Raw genomic sequence first — 17,071 nt, forward strand, 5'->3', positions numbered from 1 at the left:
CCAACTTTACCATTAGCTTATTGGAAAGTCTGAAAGCCCTCCAAAGCACACAAGCCGAAGTGATATTGTACAGGCTTATTGTACTCATGGGTTTACTATACGCAGAAGGGGAGAATGACAATGCAGACACTTCACTCGTAGGTCCAAAGTGCATATTATTTCTGCCATGCTTATTTAGAAAGTGGGCCTATGATGGGTAGACAAAATGCAGCTTGAGGATGCTGTCATACACATTCAGCTAGTTTCTCAGGTACCTACACCCATTCTTTGGTCACAGCACACAATTCATTCCAGTGTAAGAAACTGTGTGTGGTAAAGCACTCCTGATTTCTGAATAATAACTTAATTCCAGCTGTTCTATGTCCCTTCCAGCCAGAGTGGCTAAATACAGTGCCTCGCTCATAAGATTTGTTGGCCCTGTGATGATGTGTTCTAAGCAACTAAACAGAGCTGGAGATGATCTTAGTCATGGCTAACTCAAGGGGAAAGAGAGAAGTACAGTAGACAGCGCTGAAAAATGGCTACCAAAATAGGAGTATTGCTGGCAGTCTGGCAAATTGTGCAAGCACCATGGCATGATGGAAAGGCTGTATGTCTATAATTACTTCTACAATTGATTGTAGGATATTGAATTTGACTCAGGTCCATGGTTGTAGGGTTGCAATTCACAGCTGTGAACCACATTACTTCTGCAAATAATGAATCATCTTTAGAACGGTACACATTTAGGCATGAAATGCTTAAAGGTTACAAGACAAACCTCTCAAAATCCCTTTGGCAACAATTGGAAGTGAAGTCAATCCTCGTAGCCATCCAATGTCTTCCCACTTGATTGATGGATCGATTGCCTTAGCAACATATACAGCAAGGCCACTATCTTCTCCATAGCCTTTCTCAGAAGCAAATGCTAAGTCTGATGTCTGAAAATTTTTCATTCTATAAGTACAAATACAGATTATATTGTTTATTTTCATTGTTTAAGAGCTCGCATTTACCAAAATAGCAAGTCTATGAAATGCATAAGAAACCGAAAAATTGCATCCCAGGCCCAGAATAGTCATATGGAATCGACGGAATTAGAACTTTGAAATGCATTTAAACCATTTCGGCTTTTTTTTGCTTTTAACACATAGACGTACAAAAGCAGGTTTCATAAAAATAGAATGCATGAATTATGAAAGTTTTACTGCATAGATAAACGTTTTAAAGCATTTGTACATTACTCTGTAAGATGCTGTGATAAAATAGACGTGACGACATGTACTCACAATGATCTGTCTCACCTGTCCTTAAAAAGCTTGAGAGAATTTTACAAGAATAATTCATTGGCAATTTGAAAAGAGACCACAAAGTTACTTATAAAATACAAAGAATATGTGACCATAGAAAGTTTCAAATTATATTACTAAAATGTTTGCTGCAGTCCTGCATGCCTGTGGCCTTCCCCCACCAAGAGACTCTAGTTCATTTTTTGTTGTCTCAACATTCACAATCTGTGGGAGGCTTATGGGTAGGTTTTAGAGCTTGCCTAGAACATTGCTTGATTTCTGTCAAGAATTTATAGAGTGACTCTTTGTTTGGCAGAGACTTTGTCGCTTTTTCCCTGGCATTCTCTTCAAAAATGCTATTATTGTGAGTCACGAACTCCTACTACTTGTCTTCCACAAGACATTTTCTGCTCAACCCAATCGGCTACAGGTCGTTATTTGGCTAAAATAGGAAATCAACGTGTACACCTGTGAAATTCTTTGAATTTTGTGCCCTCTGTGTAATGCAAAATGTGTGCATTTTATAAAGTTTTCTGTTGTAATTACAATTTCAGACAGCCCTACTTTCAACCAGCTAGTAGACCATTACTTTTGATTGACCTTACTTGTACGACCATAGATTCTTCATTTATAGGATTTCTTAGCTTTATAAACTAAGGTTCTGAGATGGGTGAAACGTTGAACATGCACACTTATTTTCAAGCACTGTACTTGTCAAGTCCCTGCAAGTCAGCCTCATGGACCTAAGTCAGAAATCTATTTTTCGTTTTTAAATCATTTAAACATGGACCCAGGTTAACTCAGCTTACGTATTTTGAGTGATACTTCGAGTTATTTCGAGGCCTATATTTTTGGCTTCAGTATTCCATGTATGTGTGATTTGGCATCACCTGTCCATACCCGCATGCGCTCTACAGACTTGTCAATCATTGTGTGTCCAGAAGGCTGACATATTTTAAAGGGGCCATTCTGCATCTGCTGCTGCATGGGTTTGAAGCTGATGTCCAACTTCAAGTCCTTTTCTGGGAAGCATCTAGGTAACTGTAGAAGCCTCTTCTCAAACCTGCTTTTCGGAGGGCCAGTTTTTTCATCGCTTTGGTTTGGTCCACAATTGTTTCCACCATGTGCTATACGACGTTCTGTTTTAGCTTGAACCAACTCGTAATCATACGGTGGAAATGTGTTCTTATGGATTCCAAAAGACTGCCGTGGAAAATCAGCTTTACATGTACACAGATGTGCCACCCAAGTTCACTTGATAAGTTTTTGATTTTCTGCAGTGAAAATATTGTTTCCAGTGGGGAAATCCCTTCTTATTCCCAACTTGAAAGTGATTTACGTCTGTTCCAATGGCAGGGGTAAATCCTCAACCCTATACAGTGAGCAAGTGTGCTTTCCAAAATGTCGAGTTTTTGTGGTTCTTCACCTAAGCAAGCATTCCTGCTCTGGGATGTCGTCAGGGGGCGCCTAGCAATAGTGCTATATCATAATGCAGTATTACATATAAGCAAATCAATGTATGAGTCTAAAGTGATGTTTTTGAAAGATCAGATGTGAGTTTACTCCCATAAAGTAAGGTGGTTGCCTGCCTAAGTTCAACTTTGGTGCACTAATACCTTCATCATTCGCATATTTACTTTGTAGGTGATTGGTCTTTTTTTTACCTTTCACTGTTTCTTTGACTGGTCGGATGAATGAACCGAAAAATTCTCTGTTTACGTTCAAGTGACTTTAAAAGCTGGTGCGCTTCAGGAATCCCTGATTACAGCATTTCAAGCTTCAGAATATTCAGAAGTTATTTATGCTACACATGTTTCACAAGTGCCCATTATCTACAATTTATGACTGGACATTCTTTTTTAATAGAGCAATTTGGGGGTTGAGAGGAACATTCTTATCTGCTGTATGCGCTGCATGATAGAACCAACATTGCCCAAAGGGCGGCCTGCCTGCCCAGCTTTCCCTGATAGATCTGAGCCTTGCTTGTGGGGAGATGGCGGAAAAACAGTAACACGGAAACATTATGTAAATACACGGTGTAGCTCTTGGATGGGGAAACACAGATCAGCACATGAATGAATGAAAGTCGCCTTCAGATGAGTTTCTGTTCATAGCACCTTGTTGCTATCGTAAAACTTAGCTGAGAGTTCGGGGCCAAGAACAAGTTATCAGATAGCTTGATACCCGTTTGAAATGGCGGTCATTCAGAGCGGTTCCCGTAAGGGACGGGGTTTCCTTATTTGCACTTCCACTTGGAGGGGTCCAGGATATAAAACAAGCCTCGCACAAGAAAAACATTTTGTTATTAGACCCAGTTTAGAGAACGGCATTTCGGGGAAGTCAAAACAGACGGATATTCAAATCTATTCATTCTAAAAAGGAACCGAACAAAGTTAAATCTTTTGAAATCCCGTCTCTCATTGCAGGATTGCACCACTGATAGGAGTTTTCAGGCCAAATCGGAAGCTGCAGTCTTTATAGGATCGCGTGCCAAATAAACAACCATTGACAAAACCAACAGAACTGGCTTTTTAGGTCTCGCCTGACCCAGCGCATGCGCTGGTCTGGCGAGACTTATTGAGAGGGCTCCAAAGTGCTACCAGGCCAGCCTAGAGCTACAGTGCATGGGCGCGGGCACGCGCATCGCGCTTTACCGCGATTACCTTAACTTTTGCGGCCGCACGCACGGCCGCTTTGATGTTTGATCGCGAACACTTTCACTTTCGCGGCCACACGGCCACTTTGCATAGCCAATAGGTGTCACTTATGGGACCTTATAAGTATTTAGTTATGCAACTGTTGCATGGCTAAACACTTATAAGGTCCCAAAGGCTAGACCTATTGGCTATGCCAATGCTTGTTTTGAGCTAGCATTGGGAAAACCATAGATCTGTCTTATAACTGTATGTGGCTGAATGGTCGCAGTCAGTAATACATCCGTCTATTCATCTATGATCGAGGCACTATGACACTCATCTTTGTATCTATCTATCTATCTATCTATCTATCTATCTATCTATCTATCTATCTATCTATCTATCTATCTATCTATCTATCTATCTATCTATCTATCTATCTATCTATCTATCTATCTATCTATCTATCTATCTATCTATCTATCTATCTATCTATCTATCTATCTATCTATCTACTCATTCTTGCATTCACCTACTTTTAAATGCATAATCTCACACATGCAATCTCACCAATCTCTGAAGTGGCACTTTCAGTCATGACCTAGCCTGTGAGAGCATTATTCTGGTACTGTGTGACTGCTAGTCGGTGACGGGTGTGAGAGTGCCATCACTAAAGTGAGACTGTTGCTCTATGAGGGCTGTGAAAGCACAGTAGGTGGCAGCATGTGAATGGTAGTTTATCATATTTAGTTGCGGATGCTTGTTGTATCGATTGTTGTGTGCAGGAAACATTTTATGGGACAGTGTGATGGAGCTATGGTGATTGAGGGGAGGATGGTGAGCAGGCAGGTGACCTGAGAAAGGGTGAAGCAAATCTTGCCAATGATATTCAAATTGATGGGTGTGTGTCAGCGCACTTTAAATTTGTGGGAACAGTGTATGATGCATTACATATTTTGTTGATGATGTGGTGGCAGTACATATCATTTACATGCTTTTAGGAAAAATGTTAAAATTATTTAAAGCAGTCTTGCTTCTGTACCATACAAGCTCAGTCCTAAAAAGTGTGCTACACATGCACTGATTCTTTGATAAACTCCTGACCACCAAAAACACCACATCCATGTAAGTAACACATTTGCATACCTATGTGAATCATACGTTTGGAAAAAAGCTAGCACAGCATAGTCTGGGTAATATTTTGGAAAAATATCACAAACAAATAATAGGAGATACACACACGAACACACACACACACACACTATATATATATATATATATCCCTCCTCCAAATTGGTTCAACCTTGTCGGGTTGTGGCAGCGCTCCTCATGGGTGCGTAACCCCGCGGCAGAACCACAACGCTCAAAATCGCTTCACAATCCTTTCCTGGCAGGAAAGGACAAAGCGGGTTGCACTCCTGCAGAATTTTGCAATTTTACGTTTATTTTCTCCTTTACATCAAACGGGAACACAGGCAACAAGACCTTGTTCACGATCTCAGGCATATACTTGTGAGCACTGTTTAAATATTTTTAAACTTCACTTACACCACTTCCTGTTTGTGATCACAAGTGCCCCTATGAGTTATGGGAGTTGTAGTGTCATACATTTTTTTGTTTCTTTCCTTTTTTTTAGTGAAATAAACATCTAATTTTCATGGCATTTTAACTATTAAGTGCCAAAAAACAAAAAAGTGAAAAAGTTTGTGAAAAAGTGAATTAAAAAGGGATTTAAAATTTTCAATTTTCAAGTTTCCCCATATGCTTACTTTCGATGTTTTAATCAGTCCATTTAAAAGTTCAGTATCACCACCTTCAATATATTCCCTCCAGTGGGTCTTGTAATGTTCTTTCTAAAAAAAAATATTTTTTCATTTTTATATACATCAGCTTTTCTCGCAATGGGGTATATTCTGTTCATTTATTCAAATTTCTTTAGCTTTGATATCTTTTTCTGGATTCTATGGATTTTTGTTTCTGTTTTCAATTTCTTTTATATATCTTTGTTTTCTTCTTTGATTTATGTCCTTTACAATGGAAATCAATATCAAATTTATAAATGAATGCACAGTTCTTCCGATTGGTTAAGGCCGTGTGGTGTTAACGTTCGTAAATTAAGGATATGTCGCGATTCCTTTTGACGCAGGAGTTTTTTCCCAATTTCCCCCACATTAATTCATTGGTACTGTTTCAATTCCATAGGACTTTTGACTCTTCCAATCACTTTGGTGGTACTGCTCCATATGTTTAGCTATAGCATTTGATCTGTCTTTATTTGTTGTGGCTCTGACATGTACCATTACTCGTTTCGTTAATGAACAGAATGAACTGCCCACATATTTCAGTTGACATGGGCATTCTGTTACGTACATGGTTAATTGCGTTTTACATGTTATTAATTCTTTTATTTCCCAGATTTTGTTATTGGCTAATTTAATTTCCTTGGTTGGCTTGGCTATCTGACAGACCTGGCAGGTATGGCACTTTATAAATCCTTTGGTGCTTAGCCATGACTTGTCTTTCTTTTTTCCTTTAAAATGGCTATGTATTAGTTGATCTTTTATGTTTTTTGCCCTTCAATAGGTGATTGTTGGATGTTTTCCAACTAATTTCCCCACGTGTCGTCCAGTTGTAGAATTCTCCAATTCTTTTTCAGGATTTTGGTTATCTCTTTGTTCTAATGTGCGTAGTCCATAATCAGCCTTTTGGGTTCGGAGTCTGTTGTCTCTTTATCCTTTTCTTTCCTTAGAGTCAGACATTCATCACATGACTTTGCATTCATTTTTTGCCGACATCTTTTTACAACTTTTGATTATATTTTCTGTTTTGGAATCTGTCCGTAGTTATTTTGCCATGTCTCTGCCACTCCTCCTCCTCACTACATATTCTTCTTATTCTGAGGAATTCCCCATATGGGATACTTGATATCCATGATTGTTAATGGAAACTGGTGGCTTCTAGGGTGGCATTGGTTGCTGTACTTTTTCGATGGAGAGTCGTATGAATCTGATTTTCTTTTCTGTAAATTTCTGTATCCAGGAATATTACTCGATCACAACTGATCTCGTATGTGACCTTGATATTCTCTTCACTGGTGTTGATTTTCTCAAAGTATTCCTGAAATTCCGACTTCGTCCCATCCCGGATGATTAGCAGACCATCTATAAAGCATATCCAGCTAACTGATACTTCATTTTCTGTGTTCCATGCCACCTCTTTCTCCCACCATCCCATTGCTAGACAGCCATAGCTGGGACTGAATAAAAATCCCATGGTGGTCCCATTGTTTTGACGATAGATTTCCTCGCCAAATAAAAAGATGTCCTTAGTTAAACAAATTGTTATCATCTCTAATAACCTTTTTGTTATGGTCTCTGTAATGAATGTTTCTTCCTTCCGAAAAATTGTTACATGCCTTTAATCCCATGTCATTCCCTATGTTTGTATAAAGGGATATGACATCCATCGTGATCAAATGATAAGTTTCTTGCCATGGTGTATTTTGCAGGATCCTTAGGACGTCGTTAGTATCTTTTACATATGAGCTGAGTCCAGTTACAAATGGCATCAAAAAGTGATCAATATAATTTGCAATTGGTTCGAACAAAGAACCCTTTGCAGACAGAATAGGTTGACCGGGGGGCTTCTTTTGATCCTTATGTAATTTTGGTAAAAAATACATCTTGGGGGTTATTGGGTGATCCACAGTCAGATATTTGCATTCTTCCTCATCCATCAATTTTTGTGATGTCGATGTTTCAATCTGTTCATCCAGGTCTTTTTTTTATTATCATTGTTGGATTGCTCTTCAGTTTTTTATAGTATTTTACGTCTCTTAACTGGAGGTGAGCTTCTGTAGTATATGCTGCTCGATCCCAAATTACTACATTTCCGCCTTTGTCTGCAATCTTTATTTCTATTTAGTTATCCTGTGTGAGGCTTTCTAATGCTTGTCTTTCTGCTCTTTTTAAGTTGTCTTTGTATTTGGTTCCTTTCAGTCTGTGCAGGTCTTGAATGACTGCCTTCTGGAAAAAATTCACTTTGTTCCCTGGTGTCAGTTGGGGGTAAAATGTTGATTTAGATCTTTTACCACTTAGGCCTGCTCCTATTTGTGGTCATGCCTCTTGTAATGAGATATCCCCACCTTCTCGTGCATTTAAATTCAATAAAGATTGGAAACTTTCAGAGTCTTTGACTCATAAAGTTGAGGGGGATTGTTCTGATGTTTTTAATTTGTTTTTGTGTGTTTTGATTTTCCATGAAGAATATAGCGAGTTTGATTTTACGAATATACAGATACAAATCAATCCTTACTTGTGCCAGATTCATTTTTTGTGTGGGGCAGAAATTTATGCCCCACTTTAGCAGTGAGATTTCTGTTTCTGATGTCATTCTTTTGGACAAATGGATCATTTGTAGTTCACCCATTAGCGGTGCCTCCTCTGTCTCATGCTCCTCATTTCGGTCCCTATCTTTCGGACCTCCCGCTTGCGCCTTTTTCTTTTTCTCTTTGATTTTTGGTGGGCCATTGGCGCCCTCTTCCTCTTTGTTGTTGGTATGATGTTCGATTCTGTTCCCATTGCCTTTGTTGTAATACCAGGCGCATGTTGTCTAAAAAAGTTAACTTTGTATTTTCAGCTGATGGTCCCGGTTCCTCTTCACTAAGATATGTGGATGTTTGAGAGGAAAATGCTGCTGGAGACACTTGGTGCATTGCCCTGGGTCACATGATGTTTAAAAGAATCAAATTTGCGGGCAAACCTGAATATGTGTCCTTCCGCGTAGTCAATTGAGTCCCGCACAAATTTGGTATGTTTTCGTTGTCTCACTATGTCTTCATGATTATGGATTTGATCTTCCAATTCTTCCTTGAATTTAGTCATTTCCCCATTTAATTTCAATGATGAGATTTCTTTTTCTACTTCATGAAGCTGTTCCTTCATTTTTCCCAAATTTATTTCAATGTGCTTTACTAGTCTGTCTATAAGGCCAAGTGATGATTTGAGAATATAATCTCCCCATTCCTGTAATAATTCATTGGAGGCATCTTGATTATTTGGCAATAACATTATTCTCAGGCTTCTTGGCACCCGTTGCACCTCAAGGTATTTTTATAAGGTGATCTATTCCCACGACGTGTTAATTTCTTTTCTGCTTAGTTTTTCCCATGTCCCCAATCTATTTTTCGTATCTGTTTTTAGTATTGTGTTAATGGAATCTACTTCCTTTTCCACATTGCCCCTTTCAAACATTGTTGTTAATAATTCATTTCTTTTTGCTTCCCTTTTTTCCATTTTGCCTGTCTAGTTCCCTAATAATAATGTCATTCAATTTCTTTCTTTAAAGAGGCATGTATCATGCGCACGCATTTGCTTATTCTACGATTGGGTGTTTGTTTAAACTGTTGTTTGAAATTACTGTCAGCCGCTTGTTTCCCTTGAAATAAAGTTGCGGTTTTAATGTTATCATTTCAAATCCTCCAACATTCAACCGGCTTGCCACTTATTTGTGTTACATTGCCACACAATGCTTTTCGCTTTTAAAGAAATAATGTTTGTTGCACACGCTTACCTAGGTTTTCATCCTGAGTTGTGTGTTTCTTTGTTTTGGACGAAATCCTTCAAAGTATGCCGGTGTTCACTGCTCCCGACTGTATCAATCCTCCAAATTGGTTCAACCTTGTCGGGCTGTGGCAGCGCTCCTCATGGGTGCGTAACCCCACGGCAGAACCACGCTGCTCCAAATCGTTTCACAAACCTTCCCTGGCAGGTAAGGACAAAGCGGGTCGCACTCCCGTAGAAGTTTCCCGTAGAATTTTGTAATTTTGTCATGAGTGGTGTAATATGTGACGTCATCAGAGGTGCATTGCCGGGCCGTGACTTATAGTTATCTCATCTAACTAGAACTGTCAGATTTCTCTGGTTTAGTAAGATTTGTTGAAATGTCCAACTGACTATATCGTCCCTGAAACCTGTGTCTTTTTCAGTAAATTTCAAAGGTTTTCAAATGCTACTTTCTAACTATAACGTCCCTGAAACCTATGGTTTTTCCAGTGAATTTCAAAGGTTATTTAAATGCTAATTTCTAACTATGCCTACAGAGGTAGGACATGTGCAGAATTCGGAAGAAAGGCGCAGAAAGAAGCAAGAGAAATGCAGAAAGAGGCAACAGAAATCCAACAGAGGTGCAGAAAGAGGCCTTGTTGCAAAGTCATCTTGTGCCCCCAATTTTTTGCTGACTGGTACTGCTGGTAACTGACCTGGACTAAACAGGCCCGGAGCCAGTGCTATGCTGAAAGACACTTAAAATACAGTAAAAACACCTATATACACTAGGGTACACTATGGGTTAGGGTACCCTGTGATTATCAGAGCTCCCCTGTAAGGCCCTAGTATATAATAGGGCAAGGGGATCAAAACTACCTGTAAGTCAGAGGTGCAGAAAAAATCAAGAGCAGTGCAGAAAGAACCAACAGAGGTGCAGAAAGAGGCAAGAGGGGTACAGAAAGAGGCAACAAAAATTGCAGAAAGAAGCAAAAGAGGTGCAGAAAAAGGCAAGAAAACTGCAGAAAACAGTAAGAGAGGTGCAGAAAGAGGCAGGAGAGGTGCACAAAGAGGCAAAAGGGGTATAGAAAGAGGCATGGGGGTGCAGAAAGTAGCAACAGTACTGCAAAAAGATGCAACAGATGTGCTTAAAGAGGCAAAAGGCGTGCAGAAAGAGGCAAGGGAAGTACAGAAAGAAGCAACAGAGGTGCAGAAAAAGGCAAGAGAACTGCAGAAAACGGTAAGAGAGGTGCAGGAAGAGGCAAGAGAGGTGCAGAAACAGGCAAGAAGTGTACACAGAGAGGGAACAGGGGTGCAGAGAGAGGTAAGAGGGATACAGAAATGTGCAAGAGAGGTAAGAAAAAAGCAAGATCAGTACAGAAAGAAGCAAGCGAAGTGCAGAAATAAGCAAGAGATATGGAGAAATAGGGAAGAGGGGTGCAGAAAGACGCATGAGGGATGCAGAAATTTGCAAAAGAGATGATGAAAGAAGCAAGAGCAGTACAGAAAGACCTAACAGAGGTACAAAAAGAGACAATAGGAGTGCAGAAAGAGGTAGGAGAGATGCACAAATTGGCAAGAGGGATACAGAAAGAGGCAGGAGGGGTGCAGAAAGACGCAAGAGAATTGCAGAAACAAGCAAGAGAAGTGCAGACAGAGGCAAGAGAATTGCTGAAAGAAGCAACAGAGGTGCTGAAAGAGGCATGAAGGATGCAGAAAGAGGCAAGGGAAGTGCAGAAAGAAGCAAGAGAGGTACAGAAAGAAGCAAGAGAGGTGCAGAAACAGACAGGAAAGGTGCAGAAAGAGGGAACAGAGGTGCACAAAGTGGCAAGAGAGGTGCAGAAAGAGGCAAGAGAGGTGCAGAAAGAGGCAAGAGGGGTGCAGAAAGAGGCAAGAGGAGTACATAAAGACACAAGAGAATTGCAGAAACAAGCAAGAGAAGTGCAGACAGAGGCAAGAGAATTGCTGAAAGAAGCAACAGAGGTGCTGAAAGAGGCACGAAGGGTGCAGAAAGAGGCAAGGGAAGTGCAGAAAGAAGCAAGAGAGGTACAGAAAGAAGCAAGAGAGGTACAGAAACAGGCAGGAAAGGTGCAGAAAGAGGGAACAGAGGTGCACAAAGTGGCAAGAGAGGTGCAGAAAGAGGCAAGAGAGGTGCAGAAAGAGGCAAGAGGGGTGCATAAAGAGGCAAGAGGGGTGCATAAAGAGGCAAGAGAATTGCAGAAACAAGCAAGAGAAGTGCAGACAGAGGCAAGAGAATTGCTGAAAGAAGCAACAGAGGTGTAGAAAGAAACAAGAGAAGTGCAGAAAGAGGCACGTGAGGTGCAGAAAGAATCAAGAGCAGTGCAGAAAGAACCAACAGAGGTGCAAAAATAGGCAAGAGGGTGCAGAAAGTGGTAGACTAGGTGCCCAAAGAGGCAAGAAAGGTACACAAAGAGGGTGAGGGGTACAGAAAGAGAAGTACAGAAAGAGGCAAGAGAATTGCTGAAAGAAGCAACAGAAGTATACAAAGAAGCAAGAGAAGCACATCAAGAGGCAAGTAAGGTTCATAAACAAGCAAGAGCAGTGCAGAAAGAACCAACAGAGGTACAAAAAGAGGCAAGAGGGGTGCAAAAAAAGGTAGGGGAGGTGCACAAAGAGGCAAGAAAAGTACAGGAAGAGGCAAGAGGGGTGCAAAAAGAGGCAAAAGGGGTGCATAAAGAAGAAAGTGAGTTGCGGAAAGAGGCAACAGAGGTGCAGAAAGACACAAGAGAGGTGCAGAAAGAGGCAAGAGAATTGCTGAAAGAAGCAACAAAGGTGTGAAAAGAAGCAAGAGAAATGCAGAAAGAGGCAAGTGAGGTATAGAAAGAGGCAAGAGAGGTAAAATGGCAAGAGAACAGCAGAAAGAGGTGAGAGGGATGCAGAAAAGGGAAGACAGGTGCAGAGAGAAGCAAGAGAGGTGCATAAAGAAGCAAGAGAAGTGCAGAAAAACACAAGAGGGGTGCAGAAAGAGGTAGGAGAGGTGCACAAAGAGGTGAGAGGGGTGCAGAAAGAGGCAAGAGGGTTACAGAAAGAGGGAAGAGAGGTGCAGAAAGAGGCAATAGGGGTGCAGAAAGAGGCAAGAGGGGTGCAGAAAGAGGCAAGAGGGGTGCATAAAGAATCAAGAGCAGTGCAGGAAGAACCAACGGAGGTGCAAAAATAGGCAAGAGGGTGCAGAAAGTGGTAGGAGAGATGCACAAATTGGCAAGAGGGATACAGAAAGAGGCAGGAGGGGTGCAGAAAGACGCAAGAGAATTGTGGAAACAAGCAAGAGAAGTGCAGACAGAGGCAAGAGAATTGCTGAAAGAAGCAACAGAGGTGCTGAAAGAGGCATGAAGGGTGCAGAAAGAAGCAAGGGAAGTGCAGAAAGAAGCAAGAGAGGAACAGAAAGAAGCAAGAGAGGTGCAGAAACAGGCAGGAAATGTGCAGAAAGAGGGAACAGAGGTGCACAAAGTGGCAAGAGAGGTGCAGAAAGAGGCAAGAGAGGTGCAGAAAGTGGCAAGAGGGGTGCAGAAAGAGGCAAGAGGGGTGCAGAAAGAGGCAAGAGGGGTGCATAAAGATGCAAGAGAATTGCAGAAACAAGCAAGAGAAGTGCAGACAGAGGCAAGAGAGTGGCTGAAAGAAGCAACAGAGGTGTAGAAAGAAACACAAGAAGTGCAGAAAGAGGCCAGTGAGGTGCAGAAAGAATCAAGAGCAGTGCAGAAAGAACCAACAGAGGTGCAAAAATAGGCAAGAGGGTACAGAAAGTGGTAGAATGGGTGCCCAAAGAGGCAAGAAAGGTACAGAAAGAGGCAGGAGGGGTACAGAAAGAGGCAAGAGAATTGCTGAAAGAAGCAACAGAAGTATACAAAGAAGCAAGAGAAGCACATCAAGAGGCAAGTAAGGTTCATAAAAAAGCAAGAGCAGTGCAGAAAGAACCAACAGAGGTACAAAAAGAGGCAAGAGGAGTGCAAACAAAAGGTAGGGGAGGTGCACAAAGAGGCAAGACAAGTACAGGAAGAGGCAAGAGGGGTGCCGAAGGAGCAAGAAAAGTGCAGAAACAAGCAACAGAGTTACAGAAAGAGGCAAGAGAGGTGCAGAAACAGGCAGGAAAGGTGCAGAAAGAGGGAACAGGGGTAAAGAAAGACGTAACAGAGGTGCAGAAAGAGGCAAGAGGGGTGCAGAAAGAAGAAAGTGAGCTGCAGAAAGAGGCAACAGAGGTGCAGAAAGACACAAGAGAGGTGCAGAAAGAGGCAAGAGAATTGCTGAAAGAAGCAACAGAGGTGTGAAAAGAAGCAAGAGAAGTGCAGAAAGTGAGGTATAGAAAGAGGCAAGAGAGGTCAAATGGCAAGAGAACAGCAGAAAGGGGTAAGAGGGATGCAAAAAAAGGAAGACAGGTGCAGAGAGAAGCAAGAGAGGTGCAGAAAGAAGCAAGAGAAGTGCAGAAAGAAGCAAGAGAGATGCAGAGAGAGGGAAGAAGAGTGTAGAAAGAGACAACAGGGATGCAGAAAGAGAGAACAGAGGTACAGAAATAAGCTAGAGTGGTGCAGAAAGAGGCAAAAAAGTACAGAAAGAGGCATTAGAAGTGCAGAAAGAGGCAACTGAGGTGCAGAAGGAGGCAAGAGAACTGCAGAAAGAGGGAAGAGAGTTGCAGAAACAGGCAAAAGGGATGCAGAAAGAGGGAACATGTGTGCAGACAGAGGCAAGAGAGGTGCAGAAAGAATGAAGAGGGGTACAGAAAGAGGCAAGAGGGATGCAGGAATTTGCAAAGGAGGTACTGAAAGAAGCAAGAGCAGTGCAGAGAAATGCAAGAGGGGTGCAGAAAGAGGTAGGAGAGGTGCACAAAGAGGCGAGAGGGGTACAGAAAGAGACAAGAGGGGTTACATAAAGATGCAAGAGAAGTGCAGACAGAGGCAAGAGAATTGATGAAAGAAGCAACAGAGGTGTAGAAAAAAGCAAGAGAAGTGCCAAAAGAGGCTAGTGAGGTGCAGAAAGAGGCAAGAGGGATGCAGAAAGAGGCAAGAGAGGTGCAGAAAGAGGCAAGAGGGGTGCATAAAGACGCAAGAGAAGTGCAGACAGAGGCAAGAGAATTGATGAAAGAAGCAACAGAGGTGTAGAAAAAAGCAAGAGAAGTGCCAAAAGAGGCAAGTGAGGTGCAGAAAGAATCAAGAGCAGTGCAGAAAGAAACAACAGAGGTGCAACAATAGGCAAGAGGGTGCAGAAAGTGGTAGGATAGGTGCCCAAAGGGGCAAGAAAGATACAAAAAGAGGCAGGAGGGTTACAGAAAGAGGACGAGAAGTACAGAAAGTGGCAAGAGAATTGATGAAAGAAGCAACAGAGGTATACAAATGTGAGAAGTTGGCCTGGCATATGCTGGTCACTAGTTATAGTGGCCACCTTGCACCAGTCCAATTCGACTCTTATGGTAGATAGGTTTAAGACAACCTTTTAAAGAAAGCTATCCTAGTGTTAGCTGTGGAGAGCAGCCTTCAGGCTAAGTCTCAGAGGAATGTAAAGCAGCTTGTTTTACCCTATAATCTCTTGAATTACCAAATGAAAGGACACCACACAGGTATATATATCAAATATATATGTATTTATTTCTAGACACACTCTACTAATCTCTTTATGAGATTAGAAGCCAGGAACACATTCAAATATTAACGTTTCACAATAAGTTAAGCACAAATATGGCTGGGGCCCTAGGGGCATACCAGACCATATACTAAAAAAGAGGTTTAGAAAAGTCGACTTGCAAGGGGACAATGCCTAGGGCCTGTAGAATCGCTGGGGCTTCACTAATCCACCCAAGGCGGGTAAGTAATAGACCCACGGGAGACGCGTGTAGTGTGAGAACACAGCCGCGGGTTCCCTATGATTTCAATGGAGTAAGTAGCGGTTGGATTTCTAAAGTTTTAGGGTACTTCGAGGAAGTCTACAAGCAAGCCACTTACAAGGTAAGTAATTCGAGGGCCAACACACACAAGGGCACTGGAGTGCACGAGTTACCTCAGCCAGGGAAGCTGGGTGCATAGGTGTCTTTTGGTGTCGGGTCGCGTTGCTGTTTTCTATGGAAGCCAAAGAAGATTTGCTGCTTGCAAAGACTGGAGAAGTGTCCGGTGGAATCCAAGGCTGGATTCAAGATGAAAAGACCTGAAAGCAGAAGGGACAGTGTTTACAGTCACTTTCCAGGGACCCGAGTCCAGGAAGATGGATGCCCACGGATGTCGGGTGATTTCAGGTGATCAAGGGTGTTTTGACTCGTTGCCCACGAGGTCCAGGAGGGATCGACGATGACTAGCAGCTGGATTCGGAGTGTCCCACAAAGTCTGCAGCTGACTGAGGTGTCGGCAACTAGATTGGAGCCAACAAGCCTTGGCAACAGCAAGTCTCATGAAAAGTGAATAAAGTCAATGGTGCAAACCAGCAAGGTCTGAGGGACTCACCCAGCAAGGGTGAGCGAGGGAAGGCCTGGAGCAACCAGGGGAGCCCTTTGGTTTGATAAGAAAGTCTTCAGGGAACCCACAGGAGAGCCCACGGTCACTTGGGAAGGGGTAGGCCTCAAATTTTTGGTGCATAACCTGCTGGAGGCTTGGGCCACAAAGGGTCCAAAGCACAAGTTCGTAGAACGTCGTGAAGGGGTTGCACTCGACAGTAGTGCACGGTACCCGGGTATTGCGGTTCCTCGTCACTCGTGGGGTCCACTCGCCACAGCTTTGCTGGGGACTCACAATGGCTCTCAAGAAGTCAGGAAATCTACTTCCAGGACTGCAGGGACTTCAGACTCCAGCGGGAGCAGGAAAGTTTGCAACCATTGATTCAAGTTTTTGGTGCCTGCCAAGCAGGGGAGTCACTCCTTGACTCCAAGCGAGATTCTTCCATCTTCCAAAGGTAGTGGAACATCAAAGGGCCAGAATTCTTCTTGTAAAGCGTCATCCAGGGATGTCTAACTTGCAATGGCAAAGATTCCCTAACTTATACTAAAAGAAAGGAGGGACTAGCTCTATGACCACTCCTCTGGGAGGGTCAGGGGAGTGTTACACCCATTTCCCTTTGTCCAGTTTTGTGCCAGAGCAGGGGCAGGTAGCCCCTCAACCGGTTTGAGCTGGCATATGCACAGAGGAGCCTACTGCTCCCCCAGTGCAGGACTTCAAAGCACTCTAGGAGTGCACCCACCAAGCCCCAATACACTAAATCCTGTCTGGAAGGTGGTGACACCTCCCTGTGACAGGATGCCTATTGTTGGGCCTCCTCCACTGCGAGTTTCAGTCAGCAGCAGTAGGCAGCCCAATGTCTGTGCTGGTGGCATCCATTTTGTGATGCCAGGGCTCTTTCAGATTTCTACCGTGTTTCCATAGTAGGTACGTGTCGTCCCCTCTAGAAGGGTGGGATCATACTACCACACCAGTTACTGGTGTGGGAGTATGATTCCAAGTTGTTTGACACCAAACACGACATGTTTTGATGCAGTCATACCAAAGTTAGCATTTACCGGTAGGTTATAATGCACTTAAGAGTATATGGTTTAACCGCATCCACAAACAGCCACAGAGAATAGACTCTGCCAGCTGCAGAGGGGCCCTGCTCAGGCAGAGGCACCCCCTCACATTGTAAACCAAGCACCCTGCCC

The 17,071-nt window shown here is 42.6% G+C and overlaps 1 protein-coding gene across 1 annotated transcript in view; it reads right to left on the reverse strand.

The window, feature by feature from the left end:
- Positions 1 to 17,071, reverse strand: part of HAO1 (hydroxyacid oxidase 1) — a 197,053-nt gene that overhangs the window by 44,503 nt on the left and 135,479 nt on the right. Inside the window, exon 4 of the mRNA XM_085612643.1 lies at positions 761 to 936. Within this exon, the coding sequence (XP_085468769.1) occupies positions 761 to 936 (176 nt within the window). The remainder of the gene's footprint in view (positions 1 to 760; positions 937 to 17,071) is intronic.

The sequence above is a fragment of the Triturus cristatus genome, chromosome 6, assembly GCF_964204655.1.
Source record: "Triturus cristatus chromosome 6, aTriCri1.1, whole genome shotgun sequence".
Lineage (NCBI taxonomy): Eukaryota > Metazoa > Chordata > Amphibia > Caudata > Salamandridae > Triturus > Triturus cristatus.